General features: G+C 36.0%; 1 protein-coding gene across 3 annotated transcripts; it reads right to left on the bottom strand.

Moving 5' to 3' along the window:
• Positions 1 to 4,501: 4,501 nt before the first annotated feature.
• Positions 4,502 to 13,623, bottom strand: LOC135637062 (serine/threonine-protein kinase GRIK2-like). 3 transcript variants are annotated; one of them, XM_065149420.1, is made up of 12 exons: positions 12,630 to 13,623; positions 11,771 to 11,845; positions 11,649 to 11,693; positions 10,182 to 10,256; positions 8,663 to 8,750; positions 8,408 to 8,532; positions 7,018 to 7,113; positions 6,914 to 6,952; positions 5,221 to 5,287; positions 5,028 to 5,143; positions 4,860 to 4,938; positions 4,502 to 4,765 (listed from the first exon to the last, which is right to left on the bottom strand). In XM_065149420.1, exons 1-12 carry the CDS (start codon positions 12,954 to 12,956, stop codon positions 4,653 to 4,655), a joined length of 1,245 nt encoding a protein of 414 aa, XP_065005492.1. In that variant the 5' UTR covers positions 12,957 to 13,623; the 3' UTR covers positions 4,502 to 4,652. The 3 variants fall into 3 exon arrangements, with proteins under 3 accessions (XP_065005492.1, XP_065005493.1, XP_065005494.1); XM_065149421.1 differs by lacking the exon at positions 6,914 to 6,952; XM_065149422.1 differs by lacking the exons at positions 6,914 to 6,952; positions 7,018 to 7,113.
• Between the last annotated feature and the right edge of the window lie 35 nt (positions 13,624 to 13,658).

Here is a 13,658-nt window from a genome sequence, read left to right as displayed (position 1 = left end):
TGTTGCCATCATCCAAAGAAGCGATTTCTGTTGATTCCCTTTCGATTCCCCCATGTTTCCTTGTGCGGAGTTACCGTTGCCGCCTACCCAAAGAAGCGGCGCAAGGCTCTGCTTATAGGGTTTCGCCGCCTCGACCCTCCTGTGCAAATCTGATGGAGGAACCTCCCACTTCTTCCTCACCAGTGAACCTCCTGTGCCCCGACTGCCCCCTTCTTCCTCATCGACCATTGCATCTTGCTCGACGGTTTATTCTCTTCGCCAGTTGCCTATCGCCTCTCACTGTTGTTGTCGCCTCCTCTCGCGGCCTACAGATCAGAAGCGACTACTGTATCGACGGACCCCACTATGGTCGCCCCGTCGCCTTCTCTTGTGCCCACGTGTCTTCTCTCGTGGTCGCACAGTGGACGCTCCTATGCTCCTCCAACTCGAAGAGCTGCCTCCATGATAAAGCCGACGACAACTCCAAAGTCTAGACACACTGTGAACAATGCGAAGAGGGTGTTCCTACCACATCCGACGTTGGTTCTTCTTCTTCTTCTTCCTCACCCCTCATATCACTCCGTGATGGCCAAGGATTGGAATTCCAAAAGGCACCACCATCAACTATCAATCTCTTTGTGCAGATGTAGCAAGAAGGACCCTTTTTCCTCCTTCCAACAATGCGCGACTCTTCTCTTGCAGCTCGATCTCTCCGATTATTGTTCTCACAGGAAACAATAATTTTTTTCAACTCAAATCCCCTTCAAATTATCTTCTCTTTCGATTATCTCAATTACCTAAGAGACAATTATAATAAACTAATAAACGAACGATAATAATTCGGGTACGAGATTCACTGATATTATTTGAAGAACTATATGACAAATTGATTGATCTTAATACATATTTGAAAAGAAAAGAGACGATGATAGGATTAACTATCACAGCTCAATTCAATCAAAAGTTCAAAAGAAAGAGCAATCAAAGTAATAATAACTTCAACAAAAAGTCGAACAATATGCCTCTTGGACATATAGGTACTACGTCGAGCCATCATCCTCCGTTATGCTAACCCTTCAAACATTGTAGCAACTTCAATTCCCATAATTTAGGAAATAACATATACTACAACTATCGGCAACTCCGACGTCCCAACAATAACAATAAACAAAAAGTTATCTATCAACTTTGTGACAAAATCATACATGCAGCAAAAGTGTATCAGTCTCGACCCGAGCCTCCTACTATACCCAATTGGCCTCAAGCAAACATCATGACTACTCCAACTACTCATCCAAATAATTAGATTATTGACTCTGACTCTTCTCATCGTATCACTTTTGATCTGCAGAACTTATCCATCTATAATGACTATAGAGGTAATAAAGATATCATCATTAGTGACGATAACAGAATCCTTATTACTCATATTGGTTCCACAACACTTAATTCAAATACCAACACTTTTACACTCGATGTCATTTTATATATACCTCATAGTAAAAGGAATCTCATTTTTGTTTTTCAATTATGCAAATAAAATAACACATCTATTGAAAATCTTTCTTTACTTATTTCTTATAAAGAATTTGAACACGCCAGTATCCTTGGTTTGAAGTGAAAATAAAGATAACATCTACAAGCAGCCATCAACTAGTTGGCCCTACCGTACAAAAGCATTGACATATAATTGAAACCGGTCTCATTCTTTTACACCAAGCCTTCATGTCACCAACCTTTTGATCAGTAGCCTTTTAAAGTATAGTCTACCTCATTAATTGTATGCTCGTACCAGTCCTACAATACCAATCATCATTTGAAAAATTATTTCATAAAATCCTAAACCTTCAAAAACTAAAGTATTTGGTTATTTATGTTATCCCTAGTTATGCTCTTATATTCACATGAGTTAATGCCAAGATCCAAGCCTAGTACTCTTTTAAACATAAAGCTTTATAGTGCTATAATCCTCAAACTTAAATAGTCTTTATATCACATAATGCTATTTTTTTTTAGTCTACTTTTTTCCTTCCAAAACCATGAGCCTTCAGTAATTCGAGCTACATAAACAACCATATATCATTAAATTCATATAAGTATACCTTAGACCCCTCAAACACACCTCTCACTATGTCAACTAATAGTTCTCCTCAAGACATACACTCTCTTATCACTCTGGTTCAACATCACCTCACTCCCTTTGTAATTTCTCAACCTACTTCTCCATAAATTCACCCTACAATGCCCGATGAAATAAGACCCTCGGCACTATAAATGATGTCTTTGTTCTCTCCTCAGCTAAGTGACATCGAAGTGCATTAGCTTGATCAAATGTGTCAATAACTCTCCACCAATTCTTATGCATCTAATATAGCCCGGTAATACTACCGTGCTTGAACATTACATGACAATACCCTCCAAAAATAACATCTTTAAATCATATCAAATTATTGACCTTTATGCTACCACAAGCTCTCCATCTGAATCTATTGGTCTTACAACCATCACCCAAGCCCAAAAATCTTTATACTAGCACAAAGTCATGTATGAAGAATACAGTATCATACTCCATAATGCCACATGAACTCTTGTATCATTTCATCACATAAAATATCATCCGTTAAGTAGATCTTTTGAATTAAATAGAGCGATTCATTGTCAGATACAAAGCACGTTTAGTGCCAAAGAGTTTCATCAATAACCAGGTGTTGACTTCACAAAAACATCCAATCTAGTTGTTAAATCAATAATAATATGACTCATCTTAAGTTTGGTTGTCACTCAAGACTAGCACATACGTCAATTAGATGTTAATAATGTTTTCTTATATGGGACCTTAACTTGGCTCATTTTTTGCATCAACTAGTTTCGTCAACTCCAATTCTAGTGTCTCATTATTTCTATAATAATAAAATAGAAGTGTTATATATCTACTAGTATATATGAATAATATTATCATTATAGATAATAATCCTTTAGAGATCAAATAATTCCTTGAGTAATTAACAGATCTATTTTCATAAAATATTTAAGAACTTTAAGCTACTTTTTAAGAGTGAAAGAAATGTTTACATCTTTTAAACTTTTCCTATCTAAAATAAAATACATTCAAGATCTACTATTGAAGACAAATACGTAGAATGCCAAAGAAGTCATCACCCCACTCTCTACTACTGTATCACTCAAATTATATGATAATAACCCTACTACGGATCCTATACAATACCGACAACTACTTAGCTCCTTATAGTACTTATCTCTTACACGTCTAGATATCTCATTTACGGTCAATAAATTTATCATAATTTATATATTACCCTCCACTATGCATTAGTTAGTAGTAAAACGAGTCATAATATTTAAGGAAACTTTTAATTATTAACTTCTTCTTCGTAAACATTCATTACTTAATCTCCATGTCTTTGACAATGTTGATTAGGTATACAATATTGATGATCGAACATCTACATCCACCTACATTATTTTCCTTAAAGCAAATCTAATCGATACTTACATTGTATTCAACCAACAAGTTAAATACTAACCATCGCTACCACCGTTGCGACTCAATTAGGACACCAATCTACTATAGGAATTTGATATCACTTCCCAATCCACTTCTACTATATTATAATAATATCGATACCATCTACCTATGCGCCAATAACTCTTATATAAAATACATTGTCATCGACTTCCATTTTGTTAGAGATAAACTTATCAGGCATCAATTACGTGTTTCTCATATATATATATATATATACCTCTTATCAACTAATTGGCTCCCTCACAAAGCCTCTCGCTTGTAATATATTTCAATTAAATCAGTCCAAAATTGACATGCTCGATAGGAACACAATCTTAGAAAGGTAAGATCATTGTAGAGACACAAATGAAATAACATCCTTATATTTCTTACATCCTCAATTTTATAATTTGAGAATAAATCTAGAATTTGAGTAATTGATTTGATTGTGTAATTAAAGTATATGATTAAAAAATCTTAAAAATTATATAAATATTCATCATCTTAACGAATAATTTTATTTTTTCCAATATATTTCTCAATTTTACACGTAACCGTTCACAGATTCACAGGAATCCTTTCTTGACAGCCACAGCTGATCTACCTACTGTCAATTAAATGCTGGCCTGAGGCGAGGACGAGATTCTCCCCATATTACGGGTCTGGCAAAATACTGAAATGTTGCTTGCGCCAATCTTGTTAGCAGATTTATTTTGGGAAGAGGGAGTCGTGTGACTTCGCCACACCATTCATACCTTGAAAGTGCATGGTTCTGTCGAACAACTTTTTAAGTGGAAAGCTCTCTCTCTCTCTCTCTCTCTCTCTCTCACACACACACACACACAGAGGATTTTATCAAGGCGGGGTGCCAACAAGTAATAAAATCGTCCACGCATATTTGCCGACTCTCTCTTGTTATTCTCGAAGATAAGTTGCCATCTTCGCGAGGTACGAAAATAGTAGAACTGGATCAACATTTTTAATGCCCAGAAAGCATAACTAAGATGAGTGCATGGACTTTTTCTTTTGGTTGATGCTCTTCATTATATTTATAGCCACCAAAGTCTCATATTTCAACTACCATCATCTGTACAGGCTTCACAAGCAAACTCACAAGCCAAGACAAGATATGCTCCAGCCATATTTTTCACGCAGAAGTCTTTCGCCTGCACTTACACAAGTACTCCGGGATCGGACCCTCATCCCCAACGACCCAAGGATGCTCCGATACAACACGCAAGGTAAACCGGTTTTGGGGATCTGCAGCACATGTATGCCATGTGAAAATAATAGGGAACGATAAGAATCAAGGAGAAATTTTGGGGAAAATATAGAAAACTGAACTGCAACCAACCTTTGCAGAGAAGCCCTTCTAGCAAACTTCTCAGTTGTGGATTTATTTCATCAGGAATGATCAGTGGGCTGTTGACAATCTAAGGCAGCATGCACCAGAATCACTTTAGACTCGATCATCGCTAAACAATCAGCAAAAGAAAAGGTTTCTAGTGGAGTAAGGTCGAACCTTGTCGTATGTGTCCTGAAGTGTATCCCCCAGAAAAGGATATTGCCCGAATATCATGCAATACAAAGTGACACCTAGGGCCCATGTGTCGGCAGGCTTACCACGGTAGGTTAAACCTGTATAAAAGTATCAAGGGAATGTTGTACCATTTCATGAGTTATATCACTAGAACATGCTATCATGTCTTACTCACCTAGACAGCATTCAGGTGCAGTGAAAACAGGGGTTCCTGGGGATCTCCAGAGCACATCATTATCATCCTGCAGTTTACACATGAATTTATATTTTTTAGCATGGCTATCAACTAAGAACAACAAAAAAAGAGTAATATCAGCAAAATAACACTTAGTCCAAGCTAATATAACATCTAATAACATATTAGAAAGTAGACTAACCACTAGAGTATGGGCGCAAGTGAAGGCCATAGTTAACTTCTAGATAGAGAGGACAGAAAATCATTATAAAGAGCATATACTTAAAATGTGTCTGAGTAATTGTATTTGAACAAGTGTACTGGATTCCTTGGACCATAGGATAGGAGTGTCAACAGAGAGTACCGGACACAATATGATGCAGTTGGAACCAAATATCGACTGAGCATGAAATTTGATGACCAGAAAGCAATAGTTTGATTCATAATTGAATAGGACAATGAGTCAGGATCTATCCAATCCAATTCTTGTTTATCCATTAAGTGCTATACTACATATTTTTATGATCATCAATCTCACCTCTCTTGGTATATCAAAAATTTGAAATCCAATTCTTTGGTGGAGGTATGAATGAAATAATATACAAAACCACTGTATATTTTTTCATTCAATCTCTCCTCTCTTTATTTTTCCTTTTACATATTTGATCATCGATCAAGACATTGAAAGTTTTCATCAGTGTTAAATTTTTTATGTTTGGTTGTTAAGTTTCTGAATTAAGTTTGATGTTGATTGGTCAAAATATCTCCTGTCTGTCAGCACAGTAACACCTATTGATATCCATATGCATGTGAACTTCATTGGATTTAACAGTGAGAACACTGATCAATATATAATATATGCTAAAATTTCATGACCAAAGATATGTGCTGGCTTTCCAACAAACTAGATGGCATTTGGAACTAAGCTCAAGTTAGTCCTGACCTCTACAAACTATATCTGATTAATTTGACCACAATTACATAACAAAAGATTTTACTTCTCCCGGTTGTTTTCCTTTTATCTCATGTACTGGTCTTTTTTCCTCTATATATAAGGAGGGAAAGTAGTTACATTGTCTATTAAACTCAATTTGAGCCAAAGCAAGAATATAAAAAAGCAGTATCAAAGGGTGTAGCTTCAGTGTGACTGAATGTAAAGCAGTCCTTGACAAACTACAAAAAGATAACAAAACCTATATCTCTGAATCTTTTGAACTACTAATGATGCATATAAAAAGAAGCAAAAGTCTGAAGGTCATTGATATTTCTCCAATAATGCATGGTTTGAAAATAAGATGTAAAAATAATTACCAAGACTGCACTCAAATAATTTATTAAAATTTGGGCATTTTTATTTGATCAAACACCACTAGCTAATGCAGTTGGGTAGGCCAAGCATACATAGTAAATACTATAAAACACATCTAGATTTTCAGTTGTGAAATAATCAGAAAAACAGAGCATTAAACTAAGAAGAAGAATTGCATATTAAGCATCTAAGAAATCAATCTTTAAAGCTTGAAGTTTTAAAAAATGAGCAAATAATTTCAGTGTCATGCTGTGCAAAAATCCGTCGTGTGATTGATCATACATGAATATATAGGGTATAATGTGGTGTTGACAGTATTAGAGCCTGGAAATTGTGAAAGGTTCATTCTTTGGAGCAACTGAGGAAATTAGTAACTTTGCCTACCAGTAATCGGGGCAAAAATCTATGACCAGCTACTTCTGGCTGTTGCATCAAAAATAATATTCAGTGCTAAATAGCAAAAGGAAAAAATGACGAATCAACAGTACCTCAAAGACCTGGCTAACACTGAAGTCCCCTATCTTTACGTTGTTGTTTCTTGTCACCAAAAGGTTATCAGGTTTAATATCTCCATGGACGACATTCTGCACTTATGACAGAACTAGTATGACATACACAACAATCAAGAAGGTGGAATGAGCAGTCAAACTGAATAAGTTCAAGCAATATTTTGCATCTCTTCCAAACAGTTTCAACTGTCAGCTGACATGAATAGGTTCGTCTATTGTTTAGTACATCAAATGCTAACCCAGCCAAACTTTTAAGCATATTCTAGTTTTACTTAATGCTATACTTTAGGACCCTAGACAAAGTGATGGAACTATAGAATGTTATTAGAATTTAGAACTATACATGTCATGACCCATCATTTGTATAAATGATATGAAAAGGTTATAGCACTAACTTATGTTCATCTAATTCAAATGCATTTTGTAAAAACAAATCCTCGCCTATAGACTATAGAATGACACTGGACATGTATCCTGCATATTCAAAGTTCTAGCTTATCTAGAGTCTTAATGATACAAATAGATTGGAAAGTCATACAACTAATGACTCACAACCAATTTAATAAGCAATCAGTAAAACATGGAAAACCATTAATAGTGTTCAAAAAATTTTAGAAGATATATATGACATACCAAGAGGAACATGTACATCAATTTGAACTTAAAATAATGATATCAAGAAACTAGGCCAGTAAAACTTTTAAATTAATTTGGAAAACACTTTCAAGATCATTTTTAGTACAAAGTTAAAAAGATCTCATAGCTTTCTTTTTGTTTAGTGGAAAACTTTGAATTTCCTTCTTTCTTTCTCCTTTTTTGTTAAGATTTTGGAGGTAATATATCATCATAGATCATAGATGTTCCAAAAGTCTGGTCACGCCCAAGGATCTACCTTTTACTCAAATAAATTGATCTCTAACCATTTTAATTGCATAGCAAGGAGAATAAGTTGAAAAAAGAACCAGGAAACAAAGGAATAGAACTTCTCATAATTGCCTTAACCAGTACTTCACCCAAAAAATAAGCCAACCAACATACCACTCAAGTTAAGCCTCAATAACAAGAGATGTAGCTACATTGGTAGGATAAGGCTCACTAATTGAGTATTGTCTGTGCAAATAAATTGAACTATTTTTCAGAAGAAACATCATCTTGAAAATCAAAACAGGAAATTAATACCTGAACAAACTGATCCTAAATTTGTGTCATTTTAATGGTCAAATAAGCGCAATAACCATTTATTGTTTGTAGAGATTACAAAAACCACTCAGATTGGACTTAATACATGTAGAATCAAACTAAACTCAACTTGGACAAGTCCGAAACTAGCTCTATAAGTACAAAACCAACAATTATATGTACATCTTACATGAGAATGGAGATACATGAGGCCAGCAACTATGTCTCGCAAGTATCTTCTAGTGGTACTTTCTCCTAAATTATTACCTGCACCAGAACCCTCGAATACCCACTTGCCTTCAACATATTCCAGTACTGCAAAGGAGAAGAGCTAGCATTAAACCATGGTTATCAAGTCAATAACCAACAAGGAGCATGTATAACTTCCAATAGAAGTAGCAACAATTAAGTTAGAAAAGCTACAGAGAAAGTCATAGTAGGATACCCATATAGAAGTGATCTGTGTCTGGGTCATCAATGACCTCAATGAGATTAACTATATTTGGATGGTCCAACATTTTCATGATCGCTACCTGCAAAGAAAACATGGTTGCTAAACTACAAATGCCGCAAGCAATAAATACAGCATGAAAAATGATATATGCATTATCTGGTGTAAAAAGAAAACCAACAAAGCTGAGTAACTAGACCACAAGAAGTAATGAAAAGGAGTTTATTCTGGTGGTATAAATTTCACATTTTGATAGCCAATGACACGTCAATCAAATTATACCATTAAAAAATTAGCAGTCAACAGATATAAGCTTCTTGCAATTTCTTAAACGTTTAAGACCAAGAATTGTTTGGTGGGATGATTATCTGTTTCAGCAAGTTCCATGTCTGAACTATCCAGATACAATAACTGGTATGTCCCAAACAACTCAAGCTCATCCAACAAGAGAGTATTTTTCTGCCATTCAACTTTGGTGGGGACAATGTCACTATTTAATCAAAGCACCATCAAATTGTTTTTTATGTGACCGGCAGCAAATTCAAGCCTGATCCACCCTAGACCTGTGTTGACCCTTGTTGAGAGTGAACCAATCATCATGACAACCAGTAAGGGCTTATGTGTAGATGTTACCATGTACTTTATGAGAGAAAGTTTAGATGAATTGTTCTGACAACTTCAGAGGCCTTTTCTCCTCTAATTGCATAAAACCTGATAGGATGGTCATATCGTATCGGTTGGTAGAATATATATAATATATCAACAAGTATGATGTCAGAGTACTCCAATAAAATGTGCCAAAGGAAAGGAATCCATCTTCAAAGGCATGATGATTGAGTTAAGATATAAGGATATCTGAATAATCTCAACACACTTAAAGCAGATCAAGAATAATAAGAGGAACACAGTAGCAATCTTTGTTTCTGGCAATCCCATTGCCAGACTGCAATCCTTTGTATCTGATTGGCAAAAGAAGTAAATCTCACATGCTATCAGAGCAATGTATTGGAGATGGGCCAAGTCCAATCAACAACCTTTGACATCTCTGACAGCAATACAGCTATAATATCCCAGCTTTGAAAACTATTATCTCCCAACTTTGATGACAAATCTGGAGCTCTTGACTCTTGACCAGCCTTTTTTTGTTTTAAACCCTTGACCAACCTTTTGATCACCCAGCAAGCTGAAAATTTTATCCTGCCGGAACTTGCAGTAGCAGCCCCAGGACAGCAACTATCTGGTCCTGTTTCCTCTAAATGAGCAGCTATTCAGCTACAGAAAAGAATTGCAGATTTCGTGCTAACTAACAAGATCTAGGTGTCAAACAGCACAATGTCCATAAGCTAAACAGTTTACGTGGTCACAAGTTAATAGCCTAAATACCCACAACTTATGATGACCAGAACAGACAAATACAGATCAGCACTAAATCTACAGTATGGCCAAAATAATATGTACCATGAGAAGAATGCATTCAAATAACTAATATATGCTCACAAAATAAAATACTCACCTCCCGAAAAACATCAGTCATTGCAGTTTCAGAAGGAGCCACACGCAACTTTAACAAATGTGATTTATGGAAAATCTGCATATCAACAAACAAATAGGTACTTATGGAATCCTGTAAGGGTGGTTAATGGAAGAGATCAATGTAGTTGTTCTTTGTTTAAAATTTGCTTTCCTTGTTGAACCTATTTGCAACCCCCCTTTGACATAGATGCATAAAGCCGAGAACAGAGATCAAAAAACTAAGGTTCACAATGTATCTCAAATTGACAATTAATAAGTATGTAGGACTAATTTGAGAAGCTCCTAAAATACATACAAAAATGTCAAAAGAACAAACAAAAGCCATATGCCAAAGACTTCAGCATCAGTTTCAGTTGGCTTTAGATCCACAATCAGAAAGTTATAGAGGAAGCAATGTTAAGAATCTAGAAAATTTTATTCAAAAATAGAGTTCTTGCATTACCAATCCCATTGGACCACAGAATCAGGCTAAAAGGATATTCCATCTAAATTATGTGAAAAAATCACCAGCAAAGTCCACAAAATCTTGGAAATGAACAAACAATAGTCATGGCCAACTATTGCATAAGAATTTACATTGGAGAAAACTTATTTTTCAAATTTGCAGAAGAATGACAATTCTCACTATTGGGCTAGACAGAGCTAAAAACCACAAAGACAACACAATCATTCAGAGAGGTTGAAGTAAAAAAGTTCAAAATATGAAACAGCTAAAATTTTATAGAAAAATAAAAAAGACAAGTAAGGAATCGTTTTCTGCATTGGAGACCATTTTTGACAATGACCTAGAAGAGAAAGCTTCGCAAGGTCATCGGAAATTTTATTCAATCTCCACAAGCCACATAATCCAGGCCTGTGATCAAATTCCAATGTTTCTAGGATAGTCAAAATTTTGGTCCAAAGATAGTTCTATAATCTGGTTGAAGAAAGCAAATGTTTATTGGTGTTATCCTAGGAAATCTTACACTTGGATTCTGTTAGGAGTTGACGGTTCAATCTAGTAGGCAACATCGTGAATTATCAACAGGTTATGACCATTCAACTCATCACAGCATCAGAAATGACTCATCAACCTTAACAAAAAGAATTATAGCTTACATAGTTATATTCTGGACTAGTGATGCTTGTTTCAATCACCTGTGGAGACACAGTCATACTCTACAAGGTGATCTTCATCTTTATGGTCAAATACAATGACAATTTATGCACAAACATACCTGATTGAATTGGTTCAATGCAGAGTCACTTTTCTTTTATACCACTCTAGAGGAAATTTAACATTTTTTTATGGATGAAAACATAGCAATTTTCGTTTTATGTTGACAAATGTAAAGATTTATGTTGACAAATAGATAAGACAAACTTTGATATATGTAGTTCATTTTTTTGTTCTAATTTTACACATTAATTCAAAAAGAGAAACATAAATACAAAAAAAATGTAGTACCTTAATTGCATATTGCTTTCCGTCCTTGATGCTTCGGTACAGGACCTGTATACAGTGTGAGAAATTTTTGTTTTCACAAAAGATAGCAAAAGATAGTGACTTTTTCAAAGTATCAAGCTTACCACTTTGCCATAGCTACCAGAACCAATCTTACATTCCCGGATGTATTCATTAACCATCTTATTTCCACTATTATCCTATTGCAGATAAATAACAAAGAATAATCAGAATGGTTGCAAATTAATAAAGAAGCAAAAAATAATGTAGACGTAGTTTTCTCAATCCAGCATCAGAACTCTTAAAGTTCCAGAGACATGTATTGACATATAGACTTGTAAGCAATTTGAATATATAAAATTCAATATTAATTTTGTAAAACAATTTAACACCTTATATCAGATGAACTGCCTTGACCATCAGACACAAAATGGAAGGTAATGAAACTGACCCCAAAAAGGCAAAGTTGACCTACTTGGATACCTTGAAAGAGGAAAAAAATCCAACTGTACCATGTTGATAAATTTTTTGCAGCAAAAGTTGCCTAGAGATCACCAAAGTATGTTTATTTCATATGCTGGTACAGCAGAAGTCACACAGAAGAAGTGTAAATCTTGTCTAACAAGGTCTTTAACATATTTGGAGCCCCTGAGCAAGTCTATAAATATTTTGAATATGGATGAAACTGGATCTGTAAGCTTTTCTGCTGGTCACATCAAGGTAACATCTGCATGCACACATGCATTAAGCAAAATTATTGTGTAACTTTTTTATGTTCAGATGAAGATTCGAGAACTCACTATCCTTTAATAAAACATTTCGAAGATTAGAGGGAGGCAAGCTTTCAAAATGGGCAATTCAACCAAAATTAATAGGGCAACCACATACATAATTAGGAGCTGCATCGCATGTATGTCTAAATTGAGAAAAAAATGATTCACGAGTTCTAAATCAGCATAAGTATGAAAGAAAAATAAGTTTTACCTCAGAAACAATAACCTTCCTAGTTTCTTTAACCGGGACTTCCCTACATATCAATCCCTTTTTAGCTCTATCCGAGATAATTTCTTCAGAACGTTTCGATGGCCGCTGCAAATCACTGTCACTTCCATCTAGAGTGTTTGCATAGTCTCCGTTGTAGAAGATACCATCAGCATCATCCATATTTTCTGGCAGAAGGAACTCCTGGGACAAGGGGGCACCAGAGCCTCTGAGAGGCATTAGGGATCCATGGCGCTTTCTCAAAAATCCAAAGCAACCACAGCAACCCATATCTATTAGGTCAGTGATGGAGACGCTATCCCAACACATGCAGTACCAACAAAAGAAAAGAACAATTGCGGCGTGGGAAGCAAAGCCGGGATTTATCTGCCAACTTCCAAACCCCAATGGATATCAACAGAATATTGGGACTTAGGCCGTACCGTACAAATGGATCTGGGTTCTAAGCAGACTTATGCAGTACATAAAGTTGAATTGAATCTTCCTAATACCGATCCAAGACACATTCACGGAAACCAACCAAGTTAGGCGGTCTCAGCGAGAGTTGAAGGCATTAAGGACGCAAAATTAGGAATAATCGCATAAATTCACGTTGACATCCTATGTTTGGATTAAACGCAATTGGAATAGGGGGCAGGGTTTTCCCTCCTAGGGCCAGGCCGTCAGAGGACGGAGGTGGATGCCACAAATGTCCCAAGAATAACCGGTGCCGATCGCTGGAAATGGACAAGGCAGATCGGGGTGATATCAACGACCGGCATCTGAGCAGGGATTGCCGCCGCTGGAGGGCGGCCGGAGAAAACACGAACTTACTCCCTTCGGGCACGCCGACGACGAGGTGCTAGAAGACAGGCAGACCCACCTCTCGGTTTGTTCGAAGCGGAGATAGAAGGTGGATTAGTGGAGAAGAAACAACAAGGGAGAGAACCATTGGATGCTCGGGAGGAAATGGAATCTTTGCAGAGACGGACCAGAAAACAAAATTAATAATAACAAGAATGTTATTATTAT

Source organism: Musa acuminata, chromosome BXJ3-4, assembly GCF_036884655.1.
Source record: "Musa acuminata AAA Group cultivar baxijiao chromosome BXJ3-4, Cavendish_Baxijiao_AAA, whole genome shotgun sequence".
In the NCBI taxonomy this organism is placed as follows: domain Eukaryota; kingdom Viridiplantae; phylum Streptophyta; class Magnoliopsida; order Zingiberales; family Musaceae; genus Musa; species Musa acuminata.
Note: the sequence above shows the minus strand (reverse complement) of the source record. Positions and strands in the feature narration are given on the sequence as shown.